This window comes from Sinocyclocheilus anshuiensis, unplaced genomic scaffold, assembly GCF_001515605.1.
Source record: "Sinocyclocheilus anshuiensis isolate Anshui unplaced genomic scaffold, SAMN03320099.WGS_v1.1 scaffold43, whole genome shotgun sequence".
NCBI lineage: Eukaryota > Metazoa > Chordata > Actinopteri > Cypriniformes > Cyprinidae > Sinocyclocheilus > Sinocyclocheilus anshuiensis.
The window spans coordinates 305,926-322,843 of record NW_015549580.1 but is presented as its reverse complement, the minus strand read 5'-3'; the positions used below and the strand labels follow the sequence as shown (position 1 = coordinate 322,843).

Here is a 16,918-nt window from a genome sequence, read left to right as displayed (position 1 = left end):
ATTCACAATCGCTTCCACGTGACTTCTCCTTTGTTCAGGGCTCGCGCATCATCCCACGCGTCACTGACCCGCAGCAAGTGTGCGAAGTCCGCATCTTTCCGCACCAGCTGGAGATCAATTGCGCAAATTATATAATTTCCTTTAGAAAATATTAAGGGCCTTTCATACTGTGCTCAGGAGTTTCTGGTGTGTGTTCTGGCTATGAGTTTACAGCTACTTTGCGTCCCTTTTTCTATATAATTATTCTGTTTAATTCCAAAAATATTTTGGGCCATACCTATAGGCCTAATACAACACATTTATGCTTGCCTTTCATGACAAGCATTCGGTTTAATTTAAAATTATGAAAATCGAAGCTGTTCTTCTCAGACGGACGACTTAAAGTCAAGCAATTGTAAATGTTCCTATAAAACAAATCCGTCGTGATTAAAGAGACAATTGAGCCTGAAGGTGACACGAACATTCATTTAGGCGCCAGCATAGTTGTTTGTACGTTTTAGTGCAATGGCCTGGATTAACATGGATGACCCTATTAGCATTTATATAGACACCTATTGGCCATACTATTGCTCATTTAACATATGTGGCTTAGTATTTACATGAGCAATGGAAATAGTGGTGGTAACAACAACAGTATACCCTTTTTATCATAGCATATAAAAAATGTTGTTCCCTTACAACATGTAGTGTATTCCTTGTCGTTTTGTTTAGTACGCTTAGATATGATGTAATATGTAGTAATGCCATGAATTTCAAACAACTGCTGATTGCAGCCTGTTTGATCACAATGCCCTTCCACATCTATATGGCCTAGAGTTTAACTTAAAAGATAAGACATTCTTTTGTATTCTCTATAAAGAGTTAACATAATGAATACAGCCTTTTATTTCCTTCAGCAGTTCTATTCTGAACTCACAACACAACCCAACAAGATCATGTTATTTTTTTAAACTAATCTTTTTTTTCTGGTCGAAAAGCCTTTGGTAATTATGTTTTTTTTTTCCCCGTGACAACATAAGAAAAGCCTTATCATCAACAATTTGATTCCACCTATTCAGTGAACTTTAGCCTCTTGTCCCAACTTGTCCCTTTCTCCTGCTCAGCTCTGTCGGATTCACCCCTGCAGCTGGTGAAAACAAACATAGCTTTAGTATGCACAGGGCCCAGTATGATCACTGCTCATGCAGACATCCGCTGTAGGTTATTATTCATATATTCTTCTGTACATTTTCCAATTGAATGTTGATCCTTCCACAAATAGGTTCAGGTTTTTTCAACTATTTTTTTAATTATTTAGTATTTATTCTTTTTCTTTTTTTTTTTACTTTGTGGGGGGTATAAAAATCTGCTTTTTACTTTGATACAAATTCAGTTTGTGAGGAAACAGATGTTAATGTACAAATTCTACATGGAGAACAATACTCCTTACTAACGTCTAAATGATAAAACCACACATTTTTCACTTGGAAATCACAAATTTGAATTAAACATGAAATTTTGAAGCAGAAAAAATGTAAATAGTATTTTCTATTCTTTTTTTACAGTGTACAGTGAACATATTGTGTAACTTTTTTGGTATTTTGGCACTTGTTAGGTTTCTGTCTCCTGATGATTTGAGGTTGTTGAACTTAATTTGTGAGTCACTTCAGAATAATGCATCTGACAAATGAATTATACATACTGTATAAACGGTGAGCAATTAAGTTTATTCTGTGTTGCAATGAATTGCACTAAGGTTACCACTGGCACTGAGGTAACATCTGGTTATCATTAAAATGCTGATGCATTATATCAAGATAGAAACTTTCCATTTCCAATGGTTGTGTCTTGAAATTTGAATACTGCACACTATAATGACTGAAAAAAAATAAGAATAAGAAACAGTTGACTGTTAAATAACAATGTGTGTTATTTCTTCAGCCCTTCCCATGCTTTTGTATTACACTCCTAATGGATTAGTTAGATGAAAGCATTGCAAACAGAGCTTCCTCTGTAATTCCTTTTTTTTTTCTTGGATAACAACTGCTTTCATAAAAGAAAGATCAGTGCCTAGTGTCGGACAAAACATTTTTCATGGGTTTACAGTTAGGAGATGATGGACGTTATTATTTTTTCTGAATTTTCTCCATGAAGTATTAGACATGTGGTTTCACCAAAGTGAGTATTTAATTATTTTGTGGCATCTAATAATAATGAAATTGGAGAAAATGTAGCTTAAAACCACTCTCGAAAACAAACAAACAAAAATCAATTCAGCGTGATGATTTAATTATGAACTCATGAAAGGACTCGGTTGTTTATGTCCCATGTGGTTTTTGGATAAATGTGTGAAAGGTGAACAGTAAGTAATGAACGCATGTAACCTCGGCCAACTCATCATTTTGCAGAATGGGGCTGCTAGATCCAGTGTACCGTGTGAGAGGGTCTATACGCTGCTCCCCCATGAGATACCATCTATTCTTCAGAGCAGCTACACCACAGCCACAATTCAAGCTGATATTCATGGACTGGATTTATCTAACACAAACACAGTGCAAGTGAGGGCTGATGAACTCTAGTGACTCTTTTTTGTTTTTCTCTTTTCTTGCTTTCTGTGGTCTGTTATTCAGTCCTCAGATGTGTCAGTTGGGAAGATTGTCTGCATTAGTCATTGTTTTCAACAGTCAGGCATTCAGGTCAAAGGGCTCTCAGCTGCTTTGTGTCAGAGAAATCAGTCATCTGCATCTTAATCAATTTCTTGACCCCTCATCTGTGTGCAGAAAGTTATTTTGTGCTGCTGAAGTACAAATGATCAGGCCCACTTGCAGAAAGCTCAGCAGTGGATCACCCAACATTCATAAACGTACTCAAATCCTAAACTCATTGCATGCTTTTTAAATGAAATATATTTAGCCAATCTGATGATGCTTTTAGTTACCAGTAAAAATGCAGTACTCTCAGTTAGTTTAACATATTTTACCATGTTCAAATCGATTTCCCCAATATCATTGCGGAAAATGCAAAATAAATAGTCATCAGAGTCTGTAGAATCAGCAAATGATGACCCACAACATCATATAAATAAGAGCACATATGTTCATTCTAAATGTTCTCAAAACATCCAGCATTTTAAAATGTTTAAAAAAAATGTCTTGGTTATTGCGAACACTGGATAAAGCATTAAGGGAACTTAAATGTGAACGTGAACCAACAGTAATGCAAATAAAAGATGTGTTTTCATTCGCTGTATCAGATTCACTTAAATTTTCAGTAAAGTCATATACATTTTATCAGTTCATGCATTCCTGGGGTATTGAACCCGTAATCTTGTCACTAGTGCCATGCTCTTCAGATCAAAAAAACAAACAAACAAGCAAAAGCAGCTTAAATCAAGCTGCTCAGGCAAATGAGATTTTCTGGTTTTAGTGGGGCGCTCGTCAGATGTTCAAGCTGGGAGACCAGCTAGAGCAACTATAAACCAGTTTAGGCTGGTTGCAGCTGTTTTCCAGGAGTGTAGTGTCTTAGTGAACTCTTGGAAAAGGCAGGATTACGCTAACGCTTTGTGTGAGGTGGAAGATGAAGGTTGTTTTTTTGTTCTGATGGGAGTGTGTGGGAGACTCTTGGAAATGGCAAAACAGGTACTTTTACAAACATGCAAGAACAACTCCTGACGTGTTGCTGCTGGCATTTATGTGGGATTTTGATATGTTGATCATGCTGTGGGTGCTTATGAATGCTCTGGAAGCTCGCATGTGTCTCCATGCAACCATTTAAAAGGAACTGGCAATCAGTCAATAACAAAAGCATTGCATGAGCTGTAAAACTTACTAATTTTCTTGTAGTGATTCGAAATGATAGTGGGCTTCCACTAGGTGGCATGTGTGGTGCATAAAACTAGTGCAGGAGCCGTAATGGATATGCGCAGAGTATTCAGTGAAAACCAAGGGTACATAGTACATGGTAATGCCTTTCTCCACATAATAACTAAATGATTGGATAAATTAGGTGTCTGATTAAGTGTCCAGCTCATATTTTATAAATAGGCCATTATTCCAACGGCTATAGTTTCAGAGGGCCTTTATCAAAAAAGCCTTTGAAAATGCCTATATTTCAAATAAAACATTTATTGTGGAATAATGTTTCACTTGCTAGTTTTGAAAGATTGTATCTGACTGTACCATGCATCAATGATTATCTTATGTTATCAAATTATCCAGTCATGTTACTGCTAAGACAAAACAGTCTCATCCTAATTTTACAGAATGCCCATTGATTTTATAAAAATAAAAATACAAATCACTTAATATTATGAGAACAAGGATACTAACAACTACTATTGTTCAAAAGTTTTTTAATTAATATTGTTGTTTGATAATAATAAGAAATGTTTCTTGAGCAACAAATTAGAATATGGCAATGAAAAACAGGTGCAGGTTTGCAGGTGTAGGTTTCTCTTTGTGAGGTTTGGTTAGCAGTGACTGAAACGCAGCTTTACACACAACTGCCAGTCTGCATGGAGAGGATCTTGAGACTCCAGTAGCTTCAAACACCTGTTTGCTGCTCAGCAGTGGCTTTTATACAGCTGCCATTACAATACAATTTATTTGTTTGACAGAAACTTTCTTTAATAAATCTTTATCTGACCAAGATCTTCTGTGCTCTAAGTCACTCACAAATCTTTTGACAGTTCAATAATCTCTATTTGCTTTTCGCAAAATATTGTTTGTTTTGATGCCTTTTGCAAGACATTGCATTGTTTCATACTTTTCATCTTCAGAAAGCTCTTTCTTCCTCACCATATCGCATGAGAACTGGGACATGCTTAATAATGTGGAACAACCTCTTTAAGTAGGGTTTCAATTTACCTAAGAAGACCTGGCAAACTATTGAACAAACCTGTCTGAGATTGATACAGTTATCTAAAAAGATGTGAAAAACAACACAAACAAAAATCTGACTCTTTATTGTACCGAAAATGAAAAACTTTCGAGGATTTACGATGCTGATGACCGTTAAACGCGTCATCACAGTCTTGTGAAAAGGGTCCAATGGACAAAGAGGAGCGCTTGAGCAAGTTAGCGAGCGCTATCTGTAGCTGTGTCTCATTTAGAAGGTTTTGAGACTTTAGTCTTTGCAACTTCAGGGATCTTATCTATGCACAATCAGCTTGTAACACTCCAAAGAGAAAGGAAAACTTGAAATCACATCATATGACCCCTTTAACCTTTAATTATAACGCAGAACAGCTGTATCACATGGGCACCAGCCTAACTAACTTGTCTCTCTCTACCGGGTATTTTACTCTCTGCATTAACCCTATAACTACATAAACAGCACTTTCACAATGATTATAAAGTCTGTGCTCTACACTACATTATTTATTATTAAATTAAGTAATTAGAACAACGACGGTCTACATTATCAACACATTCTTAGGAAATAGTGGGTTCACAGCGAATTATCAGAACTATTTCAGTAAAACAGTAATATTGAGATATTTTTCGAAAACTCATATGACCTGCTCTTTAAAGCTGTTAACTGGAAGGGTAAAAATGACGGTTATTTTCGTCAGTTAAGGCTCGTTAGCTCTAGCATTCTGCCGCTTCAAATCAGATACAGAGATGAAATAGTGCGGAAAGACCACATTTATTTGAATGAATTATGGATCGAGAGAGATGACAGTTGTGTGTGTGAATTACCTGCGTCTGTGCATCTCTCTCTACAAACAATGAAGCTGTTTAGTTACTTCGATTTTACCTCGTTGCTGAGGAAGATAATGTAGCGATCTAGTATCTATGTTATTTTATTAAAGGGGTCATATGATGCGATTGTGGTGTTTGTGTGTGTGTGTGTGTGTGTGTGTGTGTGTGTGTGTGCATCAATTAAAGCAGCATATTAATATAGAACGGTGATTAAACTGACTTGTAACTACCTGTGCATTAAACAGTTTTAATGCATACCTGCCAGCCAATCAGAATCAGAATATATAATTTTAATATATTATTTTAATATATTTTACTCAAATAAATTAATCGGCTGATGAGTCTTTAGCCACGTAATGAGATTGGTAAGGAGTGCACGACAAAGAAGAATTCCAAAATGCAGTCTTTAATAAATCCACAGGAGGGAAACACGGGACAAAGGCAAATACAACCACTAACATTGACGTTACACCTAGACGAGATTGGACAAAGAACTGAGAGACACAGGGAGTATATATACACTTGAACAAATGAGGGCGCTAGATGAGATATGTGATAAAACAGGGCACAGGTGAATTACACGACTAATTAAACAGACTGGGGAGAACTAGGTTACAGGGACTGAACCAAGAACACGATGAAACACAGGAGACAGACTATACATGTAAGATGTTGCAGCCTAGCCACACCTATATTAGCATAGGTTGTTAATGTTATTTTTTTTATCAATAACCTACAGATAAAATGTATGTAAGTTTAAATTCGCAGTCATCTAAACTTTAGACAGCAGAAGAAAAATACTGTACATCCAAAAAGTAACTTTCATACCTCAAAATCAGTATTTTGTTAAAAACTTCTGCTGAGGTGAAATGATTGTGCTCTTTTTCACAGGCAGCGTGAGAATCCTACTGAGTATGTGCAGATTAAGTGTCATCACTCCCCTGTACAATTGTCCCCAGTCTCCCCTAATTTTTAACTAATGAAATACTCATGAAGATTTTTGTTGCTTTGTATGTAAAACTAATTAAAATAAATTGGAATTTATGCTAAATGTAGCATATCTGTAAACAGGGAGGGTGTCAGCATTGATTTGATGTCTTTAACATTCCTTAGATATTTAAAAATGAGAATTCTAGAGTAAAAATAACTGGGTCTTAGAACTTCAACCCTATAACCAGGAAAGAAACATTTTAGACTAATTTCATTTGAGAAAAACATTTATTTACTTTAAATTAAAACGTTTCAAACATTACATAAAATCATTGTGTAAATGTAGATGCACATATTTAATTAGACCATTGTGTTTTGTTACATGGCTGAGAATAAATACTTCCATCAGGTCACTGTAAGGTCAGCTGCAGTTGTTAGTGTTAACCACAGACAGTGACGAACATACTTTCACATTGAACTGAATCTAACATCTAATTACATTAGCAGCAGTTGGCAAAAGTCTGTTGGTGGCATCTAATTTCTCTTGGCGAAGGACTCGTACAGGGAGGTGAGCTGGGCCTGCAGGTCCTGTGCGTAGGGGTCCAGCTTTTCCTTGAGGTCTTCGGCATAGGGTGTGAGACTCTGCTGGACCATCTGGGCTTTCTCTCTGATCTGGGTCTGGAGGTCCTCAGTCAGGGGGGTCACGGTCTTCTGAAACTCCTGCAGATGCTGGTCCACTTTCTCCTTGATCTCAGCAGTGTAGGGCTCCAGCTGAGCCTGCAGCTCCTTCACGCTCTGCTCCAGGTTTCCTCTCAGCTCCTCACTCTTCTGGAGCAGAGTGGCCTTCAGGGTCTCAGAATCCAGGGAGTCAGCATATGGAGCCATGGCCGTCCTGAGCTCCTCCACTCTCTGCTGGATCTGGCTCTTGAGGTTGTCAGCATAGGGCTCCAGTTTGTCTCTTACGTTGATCAAGTCCTGGCCCAGACGCTCCCTCAACACTTCAGCCTCCTTGGTGATTTTGGTCATCAGCTCTTCAGCCAGAGGATCCATCTGTTTCTTGAGGGTGACAGCATATTCGCTGGCCATATCGGCACTCTGGGTGAGCCTAGTACTGCGATATGAAGAAGAACATTTGAGTTTCATCTCAGGGCACAAGTAATATTATAAATAATTGTGGTCTGCAGGTAAATGCTCTTGACGTACTTGACTTCCTGTCCCAGTTGGGAAGACCTGATCATCTTGACGGTTTCCTCTGCGGTTTGTGTTGCCTTGGCTACATAGCTCCAGAAAGCATCTGTCAGCTGCTCCAGCTGTGGCTTGGGCTCATCAGCATAGAATAGGTTGGCCTGGCAACCTGTTGATCGAGCATTTCAGAATGATCAAATTGTATTGTTAGTACACTCTGAAAATTTACCAAGCCAGAAAGATTTTTAATAAGATCTCAATTTTGCATTTTAATTTTCTAGTTTTTTTTTTTCTTTTATACCTGTAAATACAGCAAGTGCAAGCACCACAAGAACCTTCATGGTGTTCAGTTTTAGCCTGTAAGTGAAAGACAGATTTATCAGTGTCTCTTTTACATAAATTCATTATGTATAACGTGCTGGGGTTTGAACTGACTAAAAAGTAAGGCTGTCTTCTTACCTGTGTCAGTGTGTTTTAATTGACGCTGTCCTGTCTGAAGAACAAGTGTGAATTTGGCTGTTTCACATCTGTATTTATATAGTGTGGGGAGGTGATTGCTGTAGTGGAAACCCAAAGTCCAGTGGGTAGTGCCTTGCTGTCACTACTCCACATCATAACGTCCTGACTGTACCTATTATCACCAAAGATTCCTGAATTCAATACAGACTATGATAACTCTTGGACAATAAACCATACAACTAAATACCAATATAAATATTGTTTTAGATTAACACATAAGACTATTTAGTAAATTCTCTTAATTAAAAGAGTTTTCTTCAATGTGATAGAAATAAAGAAATTATGTTTCTAAAGTGTTTCTATGAACTCATAATTGTGTTTGTGTGTGTTTAAATAATTACAGGGGATTCAAGAACAGACAATCTCCTTTTAACTTTTAATGTAAAGACATTTTGAATACTGCCCTTTATGAAACTGTTGATCTAAGGCACTTAATCTATGAAACCAGACAGAAACTGGTTTTGAACCTTTGAACTAATAACAGCAACAAATGACACCAGACTTTGTTCACGTCCTGATAAGGTTTGACACTAATGATTCTTAAAAGGATTTATCATCACAGTCAGGGATCATGCACGTAACACTCAGTCCAGGTTACTCATGTCTGCCGCACCTCTAGAGATAAGGGCAGCTGTTTGACCTAGAACCAAACTACTACTGCTGATGAATGTCTGACCTTCATAACATTTTAAAAATGCTTTTTTTTTTTTTTTTAAGTAACTTACATTTTTTAGGCAAAAGGGAGCACAAACGTAGTGAGACACTTCATTATCATGGTGAAGTTAACTGTCATTTTGACAAGAATTAGAGTTGATTTTCAGGGATACTCTTTACGTTAGTTTAGTAAAGGATCATTCCTTCTTTGGCTAAAATGAAAGACTTTATATTAGTTTGATGTGGAACAGAATAAAGAGCTGATTAGAGAAATTGTGTTTGTTCACTAAAACAATTAATGGAAGGAAAATAAGCAATAATTCTTGTAAACTCAGAAGACAAAAAATATATGTAAGCTATAGGTTGAATATGTATAATTTACCATTGAAACTGTAACAGTAAAAGTTGTATGTTTTTAGATTATTAATTTCTTGAGCAGCTGCAGGAGGAACCAATCTCTGCCTACTGCATGCCACAGCTGCGTTCATAGCCTGCACCTTAATAAAGCTGCTCTAATAGAGGGGTAGCGCATCCTGACTAGCTCAATGCGGCCATCAGGATGCGCTACCAGCTTAAACAATGAGGTCAAATTCATGATTACGGTGGAGAATTAATGACAACAGAATGTCAGGAGGCCAGTTTAATGCCTCATCTGAACGACGCTCTTTTTTACAGGTGCCGGTCTAACGCTTTATCGGAAGGTTGCTTCGTTTTACATTCTGAAGTCCGATTCATTATACTAAGACTTTTGCACCCATACAAGTCAGGGAATGAGCACCCCCTGCTGGCCGGACTAAAACTAGCTCCAGCAGCAAGCTAGTTTTTCACAACGGCCTGCCAGTCATCAGAATGTGCTACCAGCTTCAAAAAGAAAACAAAGTCAAATTCGAAACTGAGGTGGGGAATTCATGACAACAGAATGTCAGGAGACCAGTTTAATGCCTCATCTGCAGGATGCTCCTTTTCACAGTCTAAAGTCCGCGTCATTACACTAGGACTTTTGCACCCATTCAAGCCAGGGAATGATCACCCCCTGCTGGCTGGACTAAAACTAGCTGCAGCAGCAAGCTACATTTTCACAAATGGTCTCCCACCAGTGTACTGACCAGGCTCTGGCCTGCTTAGCTTTAGTGAGGAACCACTCAGATATTCATATTTCTGGGTACTGTGATGGCTAGTTCGTAATGTCAGGATCAGCAGGAAGGGACATCAAATGCAGAGTGAGTGAATCAAATATTTATTGAAAACACACAAGTTCACAAAGCACAGGGGTAGACAATCTTGAGACCGCTCCAACCAGCAGGAAGATAACTATGCCCTAAGAGGTAGACAGTCTGGACAACAGTCTCAGTTGTTGGCCAAACCGGGTGGAAGGATGGGAAGAAGACCAGAGCAGAGAACAGCAGAGCGTGCAATCAGAGTAAAGGTACTCAATGCAGGCCAGTATCAGAGATTAGGTTCTCAGCACCAAGTTTGGTTGGCAGACCGGCTTGGGGAACCAACAGGCAGGGAGTCTCAGGCTGGTAGAGCAGGACTGGAGGGAACATACAGCACAAACACACAACAGGACCAAACAAGACACAACTCAAGACCACAAAGCAACACTACTCAGCACAACACAAGGAGAAACAGCATGATGTAAAAAAAAAGGGAACATTTAATTTAAAAAAGTAAATGAAATATCTTTAAGTTTAGACTTATAAATAACCAAAGTATAAAATCGTAGCAATAATGAGAATACAAGACTAGAAACAAGACTGATGAACAACTAAAGAAGATATTACAAGTAAATATAAGATAACTGAAGATAAATACCAAAAACAAAGAAGAGAAACCAAGAGCAAAATCTACAACAAGGATACACAATCACAGCAAGTAACAGAGCAAGCCTGGAATATAGAGCAGCAAGCCAGTAACTGTGTCTATATGACACAAGATGAACCAGCAAGCACAAGAGGAAAAAACAGCACAATATAGAGGGAGGAAAGTACACATGGCCAGGTGAGCACAATTAGAGAAACGAGAACAAGACAAGGGCTAAACAAGATGGTATGACCAAGGGAAACAAGGAGGGCCAAAGGAATACATGGCAGACACAAACAAAGACAAAGCAAAGTTTTCAGGCACAAGATAAAAAAAAAAGAAACATTTAAACAAAGACAACACAGACAAAGCTACCAGGCACAACCCTGACAGTTTTACTAAATATATCAAGTTTATTAGTGGAAGTGTCTAATGTCATGTCATATTCATCTTCTACAGTTTAGCAAAGACATTGTGTTAAAACAATAGTGTTTCATAAGGAAAATTAAAAGCTCTTTTAAAAACATATTGTCATTACTTTCTAAAACAAATAAAATTTTTGATAACTCCATTTATATGGAAAATTAAAGGATAATGAATGCAATTGTCAATGTAGATGATTCAAAAATAAATTCAAAGGCTATATTACAATATTTAGATGTTTTACACATATATATATATTTGCCTTCTTGTTCTTGTTGACAGAACGTCAGTGACATTTTTTTAGAGGAAACCTGTACATTTTGGCCTGTTTGAGTGCTTTGTGTTGGATGAAAAGCATGACCGTTCTATCTTTGATTTTGGAATCAAAATGTTATTTCATAGAAAAACAGTCATGTTAATGATAAAACAAATCAAATTATCAGAATATTTAGGTGGTCTTGGTAGGGCTAGCTCAATGGTTTAGGGATCCAGTGTTTCCCTCAGGTAGGGGGCTCCAGCTTAGCCTGCAGCTCCTTCACGCCCTAGCTCCAGAAAGCATCTGTCAGCTGCTCCAGCTGTGGCTTGGGCTCATCAGCATAGAATAGGTTGGCCTGGCAACCTGAATGATCAAATTGTATTATTATGCTCTGCAAAATTGTCAAACCAGAAATATTTAAAAATTTCATATTTTAATTTTCTCAGATTTTTTACCAGTAAATACAGCAAGTGCAAGCACCACAATAACCTTCATGGTGTTCAGTTTTAGTCTGTAAGTAAAAGTGACATTCATCAGTGTCTCTTTTGCATAAATTCATTATGTATAAATCCAGCTTAGCCTGCAGCTCCTTCACGCCCTGCTCCAGGCTCTCTCTCAGCTCCTCACTCTTCTGGAGCACAGTGGCCTTCAGGTCCTCAAAATCCAGGGATTCTCTTATGTAATCCACACCCTTCTCAAATAGACTGGTGACATATTCAATGTAGGGCTTCAGTGCACACCTCACAGTGTTCACTTCCTCCTCTATACGCTCCCTCAGCATGTCAACACCTTTGGTGATTTTGGTCATCAGATATTTAGCCAGAGGATCCATCTGTTCCTTCAGGTTTGTGGTGTACTGGCTGGCCATATCAACATTTTCTGTTAGTCTATCATTGTCATTTCATGGCATTAGAAATGCTGAAGGAAGTTATTAGGCCACTACAGTTTCCCGCATGTACATTTTCTTGACTTACTTGATTTCTTGCCCCAGTTGGGAAGTTCTAATCTTGGCTCATTCAAAATAGCTCCTGAATGCATCAGTCAGTTGCTGCAGCTGTGGCTTAGGCTCATCTGCATAGAATAGGTTGGCTTGGCAACCTGCAGATATATGTTCAAGTAATATAATGTTTTATTATTATGCCTTACAAAAAAATATTTATGTCAGCTTAATGCATGGCATATTTTCTGCCATCCACAAGAACATATAATATGAATAGTGTGCATATAATACATTTAAAAACAAGATATTTTCAATAACACTGTGATAATATTTGATCAATCTGTTTTTGTAATATGTCTAACCTGTACACACCACCAATGCAATGACCAGAAAAATCTTCATAATTTCCAGGTTTGGCCTGTAAGAAAAATAGATCTCAGTCAGAGTATATTGATTAAAATTATATAAATACAAAATATAATAATACATATAATAATAATAATAATAATAATAATAATAATAATACATTTAAATATAAAATAATCATAATAATAATACTATACAAATATATTAAAATAATTGTTTTGGCCCTTCTAATAATTACCTGTCAGTGTGTTTAAATTCACGCTGTCCAGTCTGAAGTGGTATTGTGACGATAGTGGCTGCATTTCTCCATTTATATACCACAGAGAAATGATTGTCGCAATGGAAACCCAAAGTCCAGTGGGTAGTGCCTGACTGTCATGATTACTTCATAACAAAATTTCCTGATTGGGACTTTTTGTCTCAACAGATCCTCACGTTCTCTGCGTAGCTAAATGCAATGGTCACTTAAGAACGAATATAGGGCAGCCTTTGTTTGATGTTGCATCACAACAATTATGGTATTTTGGAAGAATTTCTTCCTGTTTACATTTTTGAGGGTCAATTTATTATTTAGATTAGAAGAAGACTATGAATTTTTTTATTAAAAACAGTTGTCAAGTAGTATGTTTAATGTTGTGTTTAATTTAGGACACAGTTGTCAGTGCCTACTCAAAAAACAAAAGTTTGTTTAATTTCTTTTTTTCTTATCAGGAATTTGTTTGTTTTGCTAATATGGATGTGTCTCACATATATCTTTCAAGAAAAAACACCATTCTGCTAATAAATAATATTTTATTCATCATTAAAATAAATGTGGAATCTGTAAACTTACAAACAAGAATATAAGAAGATGTGAACATGTATCACATTTTTCTCCTTTTTTTTACTAAATAAATATCCACCTTTACACAGAAAAAAAGAGAATTTGCAAATGTAAAGGACATTGCATACTGTAATTAATGAGACTTTATCAAATGTTTTACTTTTTTGCATTAGTGTAGGGCATGGTAGGATGATTAAATAGAGGAAAACAGAGATCAAATATGTCTAACTTTGAAGTTCATGGGTAGTTCGGTAGTTCTGTTAGTGACAAAAGAAGTCTTTGAAGGTGATTGCTGTAGTGGAAACCCAAAGTCCAGTGGGTAGTGCCTTGCTGTCACTACTCCACATCATAACGTCCTAACTGTACCTTCAACCACCACAGACTCTCAAATTCAGTGCAGATAATGATAAGATTGGAACTTTGTCTTTGAAAGCAGTAATGAATTTCTTGATGGAATTTTTAATGGGTAAAAATAAGTATGTGTAAATTATTAATAGAGTTAGCACTTAACATGACAAGTGTCATTAAAATACTTATAATAACTTAAAATAGAATTCCCCACTGCCTAAAAGCAAACAAGAAATGTACATATAAAAATATATCTAACCTATAATTGAATAGAAATTTGATAAAAATCTTAAATCCCAAAAGGATTCATCCTGAACAATCTTATTATTTAAAGTCCATCTTAGGTACTTAGGCCCCAAGTTTGAACATTTGACCTAATAAAACAGCAAATGATAAAAGATGTTTTGCACGCCCTGATAAGATCTGACACATCACTCAAAACCTTGTTTCTGTTTCTGCTGGCTTTAGCTTTACACTTGTCCTTTAGCCTTAAATCTAGGAGATAACTTTTATTAGCAATGATAATAATTTGCCATTTATTAAATAATATATAAATAGTATAGACTCCCGAGACTGATCCTGTAAGTATCCCATGGAATTGTCATGACCTCAGTAACAGGGCTGAAATATTTAATATTTATCTGGTTAAACTATGCAATTTTATCATAAACTTCCTCCAATTGCACTAGACCTATAATAAACTACATAGTGGCCAAAAGTGAAGTCCGGAGAGGATGTTTCTCAATATTTGTTTTTAATGAGCCAACAAGATCAAAATATATTACGAAGAAGAAAAAATAACTTGGTTAAGATATAATTTGCCAAAATGAAAAACAAAAAGCTGACAGGAAATAAAGCATAGGCTACACTGAATACAATAATACGAAACTGTATTATTCACCACTAGAGAGCACTGTCACTGCTAGTGATGCCATAAGGGTTGGTATTCCTTTTATTTATTTATTTATTTATTTATTTATTTATTTAAATTATTGATGTTATTATCAATTCCTGCATAGAAGCAAAACATTTATCATGGGAGATGAATACACAAATCAAGCCTAAAGAGAAAAATCACACTAAAATGAAACAGTTGAGTCTAAATTATTAAAGGATCTCAAGAAAACTTAATAAAACCTATAAAATTCCAGATGTAGAGATGTATTTTTTTGTAATATTTTTGCACACTTATACAATGCAAGATGGCCACTAAGGTCCTCATCGCATAGCATAATCAACAGTGTGAGCAAGGAGTTATTAATCTCATGTTTGTTTTTGTTTTTTGTTTTTTTTTTTCCCCTAAATTGGGCATGCAGTCTTCTACATATCAGTGACAAATGATAATAGATTGCAGATGTTTTATTGTTGCAATAACAAGAAAAAAAACAAGAAACATCACAATGCAATATAGAAATATGAAAGAGAACTCCAGTGTAATTCATATTAAATATGGGCCTGGAGATCTTCAGGTGATGCAACAAAAGTCTTTTGCATTTCCTGCAGATATTGGTCCACATTATCCTTGATCTCAGCAGTGTAGGGCTCCAGCTGAGCCTGCAGCTCCTTCACGCTCTGCTCCAGGTTTCCTCTCAGCTCCTCACTCTTCTGGAGCAGAGTGGCCTTCAGGGTCTCAGAATCCAGGGAGTCAGCATATGGAGCCATGGCCGTCCTGAGCTCCTCCACTCTCTGCTGGATCTGGCTCTTGAGGTTGTCAGCATAGGGCTCCAGTTTGTCTCTTATGGTGTTCAGGTCCTTTTCCAAACGTTCCCTCAACACTTCAGCCTCCTTGGTGATTTTGGTCATCTGTTCTTCAGATGGAGGAGTCTGTGTTAGTCTAGTGTAGAGGGGAAAGGTAGTTTATGTCTGGTAACAGAAAATATTACTAATTAATTATGCTAAGAATAATAATGGTGGTAAATTGTACTTACTTGACTTTATGTCCCAGTTCAGATGGGATGTTTTATCAGTGGGATGTGCTGCTTGGGCAATATAGTTCCAGAATGCATTTATTAAATATTCAAGATGAGGATTTGGATTCTCTGCATTAGATAAATTGGCTTGCCAACCTGGGAATACAGCATATCAGAAAATGTAAAAGTCATTTAGTCATTTTATTAAAGGAGATAAAGTCATGCAACATTGAAATATCATATTTTTAACAGTATTTTTATAATTTGTATATGTAATTTTATATTTTTTATATTCTACAATGTAGAAAGACTTCCTGTATGTTTCCGTCAAGGAATTCATACATAGGCATAATATGTGTGCATAATATTTATCTACAAAACTATTTTCAAGCATCTACACACAAGTCTAAATTAAACGTGTTTTAAAGGGGTCATATGATACTATTTAAATTTTTCCTTTCTATTTGGAGTGATACAAGCTCTTGGTGCATAAAGAAGATCTGTAAAGTAAAGACTAAAGTCTCAAATCCAAAGAGATATTCTTTATAAAAGTTAAGAGTCAACCACGCCTACCTAAAACGGCTCTTTCTAACACACCCCCACATGTCTACGTCACGATGTGGGAAGATCTGCATAACGCCGCCCAAATGTTCACACAAAGAAAGAAGGCGTAACTTTTATTCTCGCTGTAGTATTGTTGTTGCCGCCGCCGCCATGTCGTGAAGGCGCTGTGTGTTTCATTGTGAAAGCGAAACTACTTTGGTTGGCCTTCCAAAAGAGGACGATATCTGCTTCGTCATGACTGGAGCTGATTCGTGCTGGACGCTGAGGAAATACATCAACTTCGCCCTGTGGATCGCCGAATCAGCTTTCACCGTGGACGAAGCGGAGTCCAGCCCCTTGTTGTTTGTCATTTCTCTGATCACAAATGCAGACATGATTTTATGTTTATGCGGCGCGATGCAACGCAACGCGCAAAAAGATAGTATAAGTCATTATAATGCGTAATTTTGTCCCCACTGGATGCAACAAATGCCTCGTTTGTAATGGGTTTTAATGTTTTTGTCTCGTCGCTCCGGC

The 16,918-nt window shown here is 36.9% G+C and overlaps 1 protein-coding gene and 1 pseudogene across 1 annotated transcript; both read right to left on the bottom strand.

Moving 5' to 3' along the window:
- Window positions 1–6,946: 6,946 nt before the first annotated feature.
- On the bottom strand, window positions 6,947–8,335 carry LOC107657612 (apolipoprotein A-I-like). Its single transcript, XM_016445762.1, has 4 exons — window positions 8,256–8,335; window positions 8,098–8,153; window positions 7,815–7,965; window positions 6,947–7,722 (listed from the first exon to the last, which is right to left on the bottom strand). Exons 2-4 carry the CDS (start codon window positions 8,135–8,137, stop codon window positions 7,146–7,148), a joined length of 768 nt encoding a protein of 255 aa, XP_016301248.1. The 5' UTR covers window positions 8,138–8,153; window positions 8,256–8,335; the 3' UTR covers window positions 6,947–7,145.
- Window positions 8,336–11,984: 3,649 nt separating this feature from the next.
- Window positions 11,985–16,918, bottom strand: part of LOC107657591 (apolipoprotein A-IV-like) — a 5,501-nt pseudogene continuing 567 nt past the window's right edge.